General features: G+C 41.6%; 1 protein-coding gene across 1 annotated transcript in view; it reads left to right on the top strand.

The window, feature by feature from the left end:
- csmd2 (CUB and Sushi multiple domains 2) overlaps positions 1-13,595 on the top strand; it is a gene marked incomplete at both ends in the record, with an annotated part of 202,691 nt that overhangs the window by 48,363 nt on the left and 140,733 nt on the right. Inside the window, 2 exons of the mRNA XM_079176438.1 lie at positions 9,249-9,443; positions 13,153-13,360. Coding sequence (XP_079032564.1) covers positions 9,249-9,443; positions 13,153-13,360 — 403 coding nt within the window. The remainder of the gene's footprint in view (positions 1-9,248; positions 9,444-13,152; positions 13,361-13,595) is intronic.

Here is a 13,595-nt window from a genome sequence, read left to right as displayed (position 1 = left end):
AACCGAAGAGCTGAATGGAACCAGTCAAAGCACTTGTATTGCAGGTCTTCTCAGAAACTATGGTATTATCAACAAATTGTTTTAGGGGTCTTTCACAGCTCCAGATTTTTTGTTAATCTAGTTTATGTCTCCTTATTTTCTCATATGGTAGCAAAGGCAACTAAAGCTTCTTCTCTTTTAAAATTAAACTGTAATGCATTGCCAGCTGTCATACAGGCAGATCAGGCACTTGGTCTAAAACATTGCGAGCATAAGAAATAAGGATGACAGGATGATTTAACTGGTGAAGTGGAGCGTGCAGACTAAAGGCAGTGCTGTGAGTTAAGAGTTGAGCCAAAAACAGAACTGCATGGAATTAGGAAGCTTCACTCGTGCACAAGCTACCCGCTCTGTAGGAATACAATAATTCCTTTTGCCTTTTGTCCATGAAGCTCTTTATCAGAATGTCCGCCATTCTTTACATGATCTGTATGATTTATATATCTATAATTTATCAACAGCTTATAGATGCAGTGAAGAGGTGCTTTTCTTTACCAGCTCTTTGGAATAGAGCACTCAGTCAGTCTGAGCCAATACAACGCAATAATACGCTTGACTCAATCTGCACTTTCCGCCTAATCTTTGTCTTTGTCTTTGCAAAACTGTCCGTTAATTGTTGTTTTTGTTTTGGCCAACTCTGGATTTGATATTTCTGTGACTGAGCACGTGACATCTTACTTATATACATATCTATCAAATCAGTAACAATATGATTTTTCTGTTGCCACATTTTGATAATCCTATATGAAATGTTGTGTCTATGGTCTGTGTACTCTACAGCAGTCATTACCAAAGCCACAGGTTGGTCGCCGGAGATTTTATTTGGGTCGCCAAATAGGTTTGCAGAATTTCTTCCATGGTCTTTGATTTAACATTTATATCTGCAGTACACATGTAAGCCACATGAGGGAGTCTGAATGTTCGTGTAGTTCTAGTAATTCTAGTCAATTTATAATTTAGCGTTTGTTAGAAACAAGAAAACGAGAGCATGTTTACTTCGTCTGAATCTATATTTTCTAACTGATGAGAGGAAATAAAAAGATTGAGAGCGCCCGTCATCTCAACTTGAATGCATTTATTTGGTCTCATTTACAAAGTATTTAAAATTTAAATGTTTACATTAACACATGCATTCAATAAAGTTGTGATGTATCAACTATACATTTCTTCAAATATGCTGGTTTACCTATTCAAGATAAGATAAGATGATGTGGAAATGGCATTGAAAAAGGCTAGGAATGTTATTTTACGCACAAATTAGCTGTCTCATAATTTAAAGGCCTATTTTGAATTTATACATAAGGCCTATTTTGAAATGGTTTGTCTTTTCTAAAAGTGGGTTCCCAGAAACAAAGTTTGGGAAACACTGCACTACAGTACATGATGGAAACAGAACGTTATCAGATGTCAATAATAGCCGCAGAAAACAAATCACAGAGGGATATGCTTTTCATTCTTCAACGCCTTAGATCTGGATCAAAGAAATATTTTTCATTCACAAAGTTCGAGGTGTGGTGAATTTAGGATTTTATTGCCAAGGCTTACACGATAGCAGGTGACAGGGAAGAAAGAAAGAAAGAAAGAAAGTGAGGGAACCGTATACATTTAGGGGAAAAGCCAAGGTTAAATAAAGATATTGATCTTTCCAATGCACCTTTGCTTCATCAAGCCACTGGCGCTTTATTATCTGCACCAGTCAGATAAGTAAACTGAAATGAGAAGCGAGACGCCTTTAATGGGATTCCGGTCTGAATTGGCATTTGACCTGACAATGTGAGTGATTCTTCTGTATGAACTTTGGGAGGATACTTAGTCTTCTTATGTGTATGATGAAGGCTTTAGCTCCATATCGTAGTTATGTGACGTAGGAAATGACAAAATAAACTTGCCAACAGTGGTTGGAAGGCAACCAGGATAGTCATGAGTACATGGTCAAGTGGACTGCATATGTTGGAGGATTTTACAGGTTTACTGCATTTTAAGAGAAGAGGTGCGCTTGTTTTCGCACACATTCCCCACAAACCTGCATGTTTACGCATCGACACGTCCCCCTTCCACAAAGTCCTCTCTGGTGAGCCTTTACTGTTTCCAAGGCAACCTGCAGAGCGGGGAAGAGAGGATTGGCTGAGGGAATGGGCAAAGCAAGACAAAATGCAGGAAAACAAGATAGCAGGGTAGAAGGTCTTTTAGTTTTTTTTTGTTTTTTTTCCCCCCAACAGCAGAACCTAAGGATGTAGATGTTGGTCTGACTGTGTATGGATCGTGCTTTGGTGTAGAACAAAATGCTGAAAAGTTTTGGTCCGATTGCCATGAATTTTGGTCTGGGTATTCCCTTTCCCAGAGGATGCATGCTAAATAATAATCAAAAAATGTTTTACTTCAAAATCAAAACTCTAATGGGTAGTAACACACTAGGTATGCATGCACTGATCCATTTTTTTTCATCTCCTACACAAAAGATGCTATCATTACATTAACACATTTAGATTAATTCCTGTTCTATGGAATTATGTAAATTTGTATTACCCTGTTCTACTTTTCTTTCTGAAATGAACGTGTCTCTGATGAAGTGTTCGGTAGATTCCTTCCTATTTCATCCATACAGTTTTGTATTGTCGACGACTCTTTGCATCGTAGAGTGCAAGGCAGAATCGACTGCATCCGTGTACCTTGAAGACTACACACTGCAACAGTACAGTATGTCAAGCCATCAGCTGACCCAGTGATACATTGGCAGCTATTACGCAAACCAGTGCCGTTCGTGTTCACATATAATCTCCTTGATTTTGAATAAACGTGTCTGGGTGCACCTGTGTACTTGAGCTAGCAGGTGTGACCACAGGATTTCTCTGATTCATGTTGGAAAGAGTAGTGTCAGTGGAGAGATAAGCCTGAAAAGCCACAGGGATTTAGATGTTTCAAGCCAGCCAGAGTCAAGGCTGTACACAGATGCGTTGATCTCTCTTCCCAACAGCCCCAGCCCTGTCTCTCATCTGTCTTCTGGCTTCCCTCCTCATGCTCCCTGATCCCTCTTAGTTTAGTCTCATATATAGTGAATGGCACATTATTCCGTTTTGCAGACATTGTCGGTAGTCATAAATTCTGTATGAGCTCTTTCACACCTCAGCGCCTCCCACACAGCAACTGGGCCTTTTACTGCACCTGCTGTTGTGTGCGTGGGAAATGAGGATATCTAGAGTTCATTCCAGTCGTTTTTTTTTATGCATGTTTGTGTGTGTGTGTGTGTGTGTGTGTGTGTGTGTGTGTCTGATTGTCTGTGTACCGAGGTTCAAACCCTCTTTCTCGCTCTAGAATTTCTCTTGTTGTCAAGTTAGAGAAGCTTTATGTGCAGCTTAGTTCAAAATCAGACGGGGATTTTCAAAGCTGCATCTCAAACCCCAAACCATTCAGGAACACATGCACTTTTACAGACATATAAATACACTCAAATGTGTTTACACTCAGCAACTTTGACGAGGGGCTTCCCCTGCGTAAATCTAAGGTGGTTGGGCTAACAATGAGGCATTGGGAACTTGATTTAATTCGTCATTATATAAGATGAAATCTCTGTCTATTTGAAATACTATCCAGTTTCAATTCAGCTATTCCTTAAGCATGATGAAAGAAAGGACTGAGAATTGCTCCATGGTTTTGTTAACACCATTAGCTTTGTTCTGCTAGCATTTAAAGGTAACCTGTGGAGTTATTGAGCTCATAGCCACTATGGAGCAGTTGTGTGGGTCCCCATTTTCCTGTCCCATGCACAAGGACCAGGATGTGTGTGCACACATGGGTGAAGAGATACCTTTTTTGTTCAAAGGTGTCACAGTAATTCACTGATTTTCAGGTGGCTATAATGGGCAGAGATGTGCTGCAATGTGACAACAAAGGCAGAAAAGAAGAACACTGCTTGCTAACAAACATTGATGTAAACAATGCAGGTTTTCAGCATTGTAAGAAAAATCCCCCAAAAATTGTCATTTGTTTCTTATAAAGAACTCAACAGAGGACCTTTTAATTGAAATAAGTATCACATCTTTTGAGAGAAGTTGTGAGCAGAAACTTGTTTCCTTTTCTTAAAATGCACATAACACACCCACACACGCTCGCACATGCGCACTCTCAACTATAGGATGCTATCTATTTCTTGGATCAAAAGGAGAGTTGATTTCTGCATTCCTCAGCCTCTCTAACCAGAAGTGATGCGAGTTGCCAGCTTTTGTTCAGCCCATGTGTAAGGAACAGGAGGCATTGATTGAATTGCTGCTTGACAAAGCAGAAACTGCTTATTGAGCTAATGCACCTGTGTGTAGGGATCGATCTCGCAATGTCACTTCCAAATGCACAGCAGGAAGACGTGAGAAAAGGAACGGGTCCAGATGGGAAAGAGTGATGGAGGAACATAAATACCTACTGAGAGTTGAAGGCAAACATTCAATCTGTAGTGAAACTGGGTTGGCTTTCTCAAACTCCCGCCAAAATGTGAGTCGCTGTACGGTCATGTCGTCTTTCGTCATCTCCCAAAGCTGCATATTCTGCAGCTGTTCAATACACTCCAGACAGTGATGGTGGATGAACTGTATTAAAATAGGATTGTCTCTCCAACTGTCATCTACAACGTTTTCCTCTGCAGCTCACAGACTTTCTCTCTCCTTTTGTTCTTGCCCTTTCCCTAACCTCAGTATATTACTTCTTATTAACTTCAGGGACTTGGTTCCTCCTTCAACTACAGTCTCAGAACTTAAAAGACACAGTAAATAATAATAAATATGTTCTTGAACGTCTAAGAGAAATACAATTTTCTATTCTTCTACTATCTTATCGTCCACCATTTGCAGCAATTGTATTTATCTATCTATTTAATAAGACTTCCTTATACAAAACCTTTTGGTACAAAGTGCTAAGAAATGAATGATCTCTATTTCGCAGCATAAGCTTTTTTTCAACAAATGGGTTTTACAATATTCAAGGGTATACTACTACTATTCCCTTTTCCTGAGGAGAGGGTGACAAATTGAGGAACAAGGCTTGAAGAGAGAGCATCATTCTTATTGGGGTCAAATGTCATCTTACAGGAGATGTTCTTCATATCTTCTCCTTCCCCACTGTCCTTTGTCCTATTCACCTCGAATGAGAGGGTATGAAGAGAGATTGGAAGGAATAAAGGAATGTAAGCAGATGATGTAAGTGATGGATGGCATGGCTCCTTGATCTCAGTGTGTATGCGTGTGCACACATGGTTTGTTCACACTTGAGCGTGTTCATACGCTTCTACTGTTAGCCAGTGTGCACAGTGGAGAGTAATGCTTTGATGGACGAGGAGCATCCTGTGCCGTTTCAGCAGTGGAAGTGCTTAAAGCATTCGGGCCTCCGGGGATGGGCCGTGTCACAGTATCCCATCCTCGTGACTTATGGACCTGCCATGACAAACACCCAAGGGCTGATGTTGCGGGTTCTGGTGTGGGGGGTTGGGATATATAACAGTCCATGTGATGACAGAAGCCAGACCCCCTGGAAGAAAACCCACCTTTCTGTTCTAAAAGAGAACATTTTCCCATGAAGGCTGTAAAGCTTGCATAATAATTTGTGAAATAATTCTGATGTATGAAAGCGTGTGCAGGGGAGGGAGTTAATGGAGAGTAATGTGAAGTCATCTCGCAAATATTTAAAATTGTTTTCTCATTATTTCTCTCAAGCTCCTTGGTGTGTGTGTCTGTTTTTTTTGGTCTCTCATCCTCTCCATCTCCCTTTTCATACTCTTTCTCTGTTTAGGGTTTAGCCTGCAGGAAGAAATACATTTTGATAAATGAGTTTTAAGAACAGAGTTCAATATTTCTATTTATTTTTTTCATTTTTATGCACACATGCCGTGGATTCCTGATTTTGGCCATAAAGATACTTGAGATACTCTCAGCAGGTTATCCTGCTTTATTGTACGTAAAGAGAGACATTACCTTTTCATGGATTGTATTTTTGACTGCATCAAAATTCTACCACTATCAAGTCAGTTTTGTGGGGGAAATAATTGTGTCGGAAACAAAACCGGGAAAGAAAAAAACAATTTGTCGGGTCTTTTGTGTTCGAGCGTCGCTGCATCGATGCACTTCATCAAATACTGTCAATGTTTTTTACTGTTGATGTTTATTGGTGACAGATAAATTCACATTGTGGGAATAAAGAGAGTATGGACTCTGAGGCAGGTTAAAAAAGTATTTGCTGCCTCAGTGCTCCAGGCATAGCCCTTTTCTGTGGATTGCCCCTATAATGGCACTTTTAGATTTAATTTACTGCCAAAACTAATAACCTGAAGTGGAGAGTGTGATGAGAAAATCACACACACACACACACACATACAAACGCTCACATACACCACATGTACGTATGTCAAAACATACACATCTAAAGTCTGACAGTGCCGTGTCAGTCATTTCTAATGCAATGAGGCTTTCTCTCTTTGACACACGTTTCCCCTGTCATTCTCCCAGCCTTGCATACACTTCCTCTTTTTCACACATCCATTGTCTTTATCAGTTTGTTTGTTTTTCCTCCCCAAAATTAGGCTGTTCTCAAAGCAAGACATTTTGACTTATCATAGCAGGAAAAGCACAGGTGTAACTAATATCATTAATGATGGCACCGGTCCATTTAGGCGTGCCAGTAATCCATGCCGGTACGCCAGCATGTACAATATGAGGGCGCCGGCACAAGTCAAAACGTCTGCTGTGACAAAGTTATCTATTCCTGTGTCTCACTCCAACCTTCTGTCTGAACTGACCCTCCTCTTCTTCAATCTCTTCAATCAAACTTTTGTGACACAAGAGCTACGTTGATCCAGCCTTTCATGTTCAGAACCGCAGGGATGAAGCAGTTACTTGCATTGCACCAGGGGCCCCTGTGGCCATGCAGCATCACCGACGCCTGAGTCCCGATAGCTAATACTGTATGCTAATCAGACAGAGGCCTTGTGTATATGCTAATGTGGTATAGTGATGGAGGGGAAGCTGTAATAAGGTGGCCTTGGCTGGTCAAAATAAAGGCTATGGCACAGTGGAGCCTGAAAGTGACAAGTCAGTCTGTCATCAGTGTATAGCATTACGCCAGAGAGTACCCAAATAGTAACCAGGTACTGCAAACGATATATACAGCATTGAATCATTAAGGGCAGAATCCTTGATGTTTGAAAAGGTGTTAGATGATGGAAAACGCCTGCTTTGAAGTCACTGATGTATCGAGAAGTCCAACATATAGCTGCCCTAAGTGAGGCACTGCTGACTTTACCCTTTCAGAGCATCTTTAGAAAAAGTAGGGAAATGCGTGACAAGAAGGATTTGGCCGGTATGTTTCACCGTTGGCCAACAATGCTGAAACAGTATTTGTGAAATAAAGTCGCTTTGTCTGTTTAACTCCAAAATCCATCTGCACCCACATATTGGAACACTTTCATTTACATTCAATATTTTTAAATCACTTATACTGTATGCGACGTTTAATGTGTAAATCAATTTGTATTCTCTCAGTCAATCATGACTTTTCCCTAATATTGGGACTGACATTGTGTATTGGTGAGACAGCAGTACATTGCCTTTGTTTTGGACATATTTGCCATTTGCAAACCCCTCAACACGCCATCTATGAATATATACTTCCAAATATTAAAAACCAAACAATCAGAATTCATATCTAGGCTGTGAGATAGCATCACTAAAGGCTTGCGCTGTCTCATAACACACAGCTTCACAGCTCACGTAACCTTTGTGAGGGGTACACACACACACACACACACACATCCAAAATCAAGCACTTAGAGGTCATGTTTGTTGTCCGATGGTGGGCTGGACACAAACTGTTTGCATTGTATTTATTTACCAGCCAGTTAATTCCACAGCTCAAGCCCTGTGGAATGCACTGTTGGCTACAATGATTGATCCAACCTTGTTAGACCTTGCTGTAAGGAAGTCTTAACTTACCGTGCTGGAAAGGGGAAAAGATAAAGGAACAAAACAAAACTTTTTTTTTTCAAACTGGACATTAGCACTGCTTTAAAGCATGTTGTGTGAAAAGATACAAAAAGGACTATTGCGAAGACAATGCCAAGCATCCTAACATGTCATTTAGTTTTGTGCTGAGTTTTGCTTATATAAAAAAAAAATGAAAAACATTTTCTAAACTCAATATAGAGCCCTAATCCTAACCCTTGTTAAGATTAAAGTTGGACCAAACATAGTGCAGCCAAAACAAACTAATAGCCTTTAAAATATCGTAATATTTTCTAGAGACATCCGGGTAGAAACCCGGGTAGAAAAGCAAGTGTGCATTGAGTGTGACAGTAAGCTGTGTTGCTGCGTATAGGAGCCATTCTGTCCTCTCCGGAGTTCAGTCCGGTCCCTGTGGAGAGACTGAGTTTCATCCAAAGTCCAGCAAATGCTCTGGCCAGCTCCCTGTGTGGGAGTGTGTGACTGGGACTGGGGCTGTAAACTGAATGACAGAGTGTGTGTGAGCAATGGATTTTTGGTCATGGCGGGTTTATTTATACTCTAAAAATGTATTGTATGACGCAGCAAGAACAAAACCATCTACCCACTACACACCTATATAGTATATTTTAGCAAACTCCAAGCTTGGGCGTTCTATGTCACCAAGGAGAACAGAAGCTACAATCGCACACTTTTTAACTGCAAGACTGAAGCAAGAGGAGGTTCAGGAGCAAGAGATTGAACTTCATTTGAACTTAATTTGCATAATAACACACAATTGGACAAGGTTCTGTCAATACCGGGGCCTCTCGCTTATTTGCATGCTCGCTTAGGTACATGATGGAACAAGCCGAGATGGTCAACATGGCATCCAAGTGAATTATATAGCTATTTGAAGCACTTCAGGGAGAAATTAACATAAATGCAAAGTCTTCAGTTGTTATAAAGCGTGTTAAATAATAGTGCTGTGTTACATATCTTGGTAACTTTCCATAACCTCGTCTGGTTTGTGGCACTGTATCAGCACGTTGTGTGAGTATATATATGTGTGTGTGCCACTGATTGTCACCACCAGATTTTTTCTGTACTTTTCCCCTGATTTTCTGGCTCTTGACGGTACTAACATGACGCAGTGCCATAGACTGCATCATAAACTATCTATTCTCTCCCCTCTCTCTCTCTCTCTCTCTCTCTCTCTCTCTCTCTCTCTCTCTCTCTCTCTCTCTCTCTCTCCAGCTCTGGCCAGCTACACTTGTGGTAATCCTGGACAGCTGCTCAATGGCCACCAGCAGGGGTCCACGTTCAACATTGGGGACAAAATCCGCTACAGCTGCAGCCCGGGCTATGTGCTGGAGGGTCACACCACCCTGTCCTGCCTTGCCACTTCAGCGGGTACTGCTGCATGGGATTTCCCCCTTCCCTACTGCAGAGGTATGTAGAAGGGACAGTGGCAAAGTGTCAATCAGAACAGGTCTCCCAGGCTAAATCTGGAATACCGTTTGTCCACAAAGTAAATGTTTTAATCACATCTAATTTGAACTCAGAAATATGCCACAGATAATCACATTGATTTGGATTGATATTTGAATAATTAGTAAAGTTATTTAAAAATAAATAAATAACAAATATAAAACATAGGGAGGTTATTTTGGCATCAACTGTAAAACTGGATTAAAGGGTAATACCAACTAACAACGGAATGGCTGGTCCAAATGTCCTAATGAACATGCACGAAGATATTCCTTCCATCATTTAAAAATGTAACATTAAACATGAGATTTATCTTGAAAATCACTGTAAAGGACAACATTTTTTAAAAAGCTTGATTAATCCACATTTCAGAAACAAACCAATTTATTCACCAATTGGTGAAACCCTTCCCCCAGCTCACACACACTTGCATGTATTTGCACATGCCTTCATGTGACTTGACAACATTTGTTTTGTGGTTACACTGATATCTTATTTACCATGACAGGACCTCATGTGTTAGCTCCCAGTCTGGTGCTTGTGCCAGTGTTCCTCCCCTCAAAGGTTACAAGCACCCTTGCGGCAGCGACACCTGCCAGTGTGCGTTGTCTGACCTGGCGTGACACTGCTCTAGTAAATGGCTCACTCTAGGCAAATGTGATGCTATTGCACATACATTTTTCAGAATTATTTTCTTCACAATTAAAATGCAACCACATGTCATACACGTGACAGTTTGCATGTCCGTGTATGTCCATTTGCTGTGTCCATGTGGCCAATGGTTTATGTCAGTGTGCATGCTGAGCAGAGCGCTGAGACACAGTGCCATCTGCAACCGGGCTGGGAGTCAGGAAGCCCACATAGGAGCCCACATGGCTGGGCACCAATGCGCCAGCACAGTCCCCACCTACCCAATCACACACAGACACATGCACATGCCTGTGCTTCACATCCAAATGTCAAATTGTTATGTGCACATTTTGCAATCTGTTTTTTTTTGTGCAATTTTATGTAAAATTGTGAAGAACTCTGTCATCTCCCCTCCCTCTCTTTTTCTCCACAATTCACTGACAATTTGCTGTACAGATCTAAACTAAGCCATTTTATGGACGTGTGTATCTAAAGGATGTGATTGTGCTACCCTTTCAGCAGAAATTACATGCCATCAAGTTTTAGAAACAAGCGATTTTCCCAGTGATTAATTGTGGTGTCCCAGTGCCACAGAAAATTATACGTGTACACCTGAGTGCTCCTTCATAATGCATGAGTGTATAATTAATGTCACCTTAATTATAGACCCTGCCCACTTGTGTAAAAGCACACATGTGACACTGTACTTTGGGGAGCAGGGGAGAACATTTTGGCACGGTCGCCATTCTGAACTACGGAGAGGGCAAACGTGCCAGCGCTGTCGAGCCATACAATGGTAGCCAGACATTGATGGCACAGATAATGTTTTACGTGTCTTATAGTCATCAATTTGGTCGCTTAGCTATAATCTTAAAAACTGCATCACTTGTCATGAGGATACTTAGAAATGATTAAACATCACTCTTTTATTCAGCTCCTGACACTCTCTCTTAACCCCTAAGCATATCTTTCTAAATGTCACTGCCTATAACTACGGTATCACACACACACACACACTTATTTATCTGTGGTTTGTGCACAAGCTTTATTCCACCTAGTACAAAGACACTCTGAATTTGAGTGGTATTGTGTCACATTTAGTTGTTCCATTTAAAATCCCAGATATAGTTTTATAGCTATAGCTGTGTGAATCGTTGGTGCGTATAAACATGCCTTTTTGATGGCATGAATGCTTTTATAGCTCGCATGCATTGCTTATGCGTCCACATATCTTGGTTACCATGCTCCTTAGACTTTATGGAAAACCATGACGTCCTAAGTGACAAGCCTGAAAATGTGTCCTGTTGGGAAAGATCATGACCTCTACAATTGACTGATTTGATACATTTGCACACCTCACATATTGCACGTTTCATGCAGTCCATGGTAGAACCATTTAAGTTTCCATTGTCACAGAGCACTTGCATCGGCGAGCGGCAGCCAAAAAATGGAGCAGCAGAGAGAGCCAAGGTGAAGGGGAGCGTCAGAGGCATCCCTTCAAGTGTGAAGAAACCGTCTTGTGTGGAATATCAATGCACTTCCTCATCCTCTCCTCCGTCTACCTTCTACTTCCTGTCGCTCCCACTGCAACAATCACCTGTCACCCCTCTCGCCGTCTCTCTTTCCTCGTTGTCCACCCTCCCTCTGCACTTTTTGTCTCGCCCATCCTCGCTTGTCACCTGTCATCCTCTTCATCCCCTTCTTCTTGCCCTTCTGCCGTGGTTTCCCTCCCATTCAAGTTCACACCTCACAAGTTTCCGCTCGTCCGTACACTCGCTTGCCCTCCCTTAGGGGGGTTGCCGTGGTGACAGGTAGGATGGATGATAGACAGGGCCTGGCACCTCTGAGCTACCCTCCCCCAACCCCCCCCTTTTGAAACACCTCACACACAGCTAGCTGGCCGCCCCACAAATGAATCCCACGCCACCCCGGTACAGAGGCGCACCAATAGACATTTCTGAAAACTCATTTTGATGTGTCTCCATTTTTCACCGGTACATACTGAAGTGACGTATGCACACCATGTTTTAAAGTATTCAAATATTTCCATAAATTCCACGCAGGAATTGAAAGTGCAGAGAGCTGTAATGAACATATCAGAAGCTTGGAAGGGGAGATGCATTAGATGCATGCTTTGTTATTTAATGATCTCCTTAAAGCAGTTTTGAGGATGGAAGAGTTGTGTTGATTTACATAAATCTGAATTAATCAGACTTTAATCACCTCCCCCCCCCCCTAATTGCATTAGGTTTCATCACACACTCTACCCTGCTCTGTGCTGATGGTAAACACTCTAGGGCATTTTGAATCATGGTGTCTCATGGCCTATGGCAACAATTGCAGACAAAGGAACAATATGCTGTAAGTCATTGCACATTTTCATGCACTTTGAAAATCTGCACTTTGGCTAGTGGCTAAAAGATAATTTGCTGCCTTAAAAAAAATGTAGAAATAATACATATTTATAGAGCACAAAAGGATCCTGGTAAAACTTCACCCACTTAAATTAGCCTATGTGACATAGTTTGGAAGACTTCTCTTGCTGAATCATTACGTCTGCCTCATCAGCATCATCAGTCGTCAGCATGTCTGCCATCTTATTGGCGTGATAATAATTGAGCTTTATCTATATCAGTCCAATTAAATTATTAATTTTGACATTTTATACATGTGTGTAATGCCTGTATTGTCCATAATACAGCCAATGTATTTATATTTTGAAATTCTGGATTGAAATTATATAATGTTGTTTGTTAAGATATAATGTACCTATGTGTTTACAACATTGGAAGGTCTCTTTCAGTGGAGAAAGTTTTAGCTCTTGTTTTACAGAGTGAGCTTGTTGCTTCAAGAGAGTGTTGTATCGTGGGTATCGTATCGTTGTGTTTATTAGCCTTTTACTACCTTCCCACTCATACTGGTTCTGTGTGTCTGTACATCTTCAGTTATCCCTGCAACACAAGGCTGCGATTATTTGTGTTTATATTTCCCTCCTTTTATATAGCTTTTCAGCCCTTTATCTCTCCTGTGCTCCCTGCAGCGGATGATGGCTGTGGCGGGACACTGAGGGGCCAGAGTGGGGTGATCACCACCCCCAATTACCCAACTGAGTACAACAACAATGCCGACTGCACCTGGACTGTGCTGGCCGAGCCAGGAGACACCATTGCCCTGGTATTCTCTGACTTTCAGCTGGAGGACGACTATGACCTGCTCGAGGTCAGCGGCACTGACGGCTCTTCACAGTGGTGAGTAGTCAGTCCCTAGCAATTTGTCTGGAGAGCGTGCGGAGCTTGGGACAGGAAGGGAAGGGGAGTCCACTGGTACACAACCTTTCGACAGGCACTTTTGCAGATGAAGGAAATGGGCTGGTATGGTTGGAAGTGGATGGGTTTTGACTAGGTTCATTGGATCTTAGCCAGCTTTAAGTGACTGTATCTAGATACATAGCTGTCTGAAATGTCTGGGGGATAGCAGAAGAGC

The sequence above is a fragment of the Pholis gunnellus genome (assembly GCF_910591455.1).
Source record: "Pholis gunnellus genome assembly, chromosome: 16".
Lineage (NCBI taxonomy): Eukaryota > Metazoa > Chordata > Actinopteri > Perciformes > Pholidae > Pholis > Pholis gunnellus.
The sequence above is the reverse complement of the archived record's forward strand: the minus strand, read 5'-3'. Positions and strand labels throughout refer to the sequence as shown.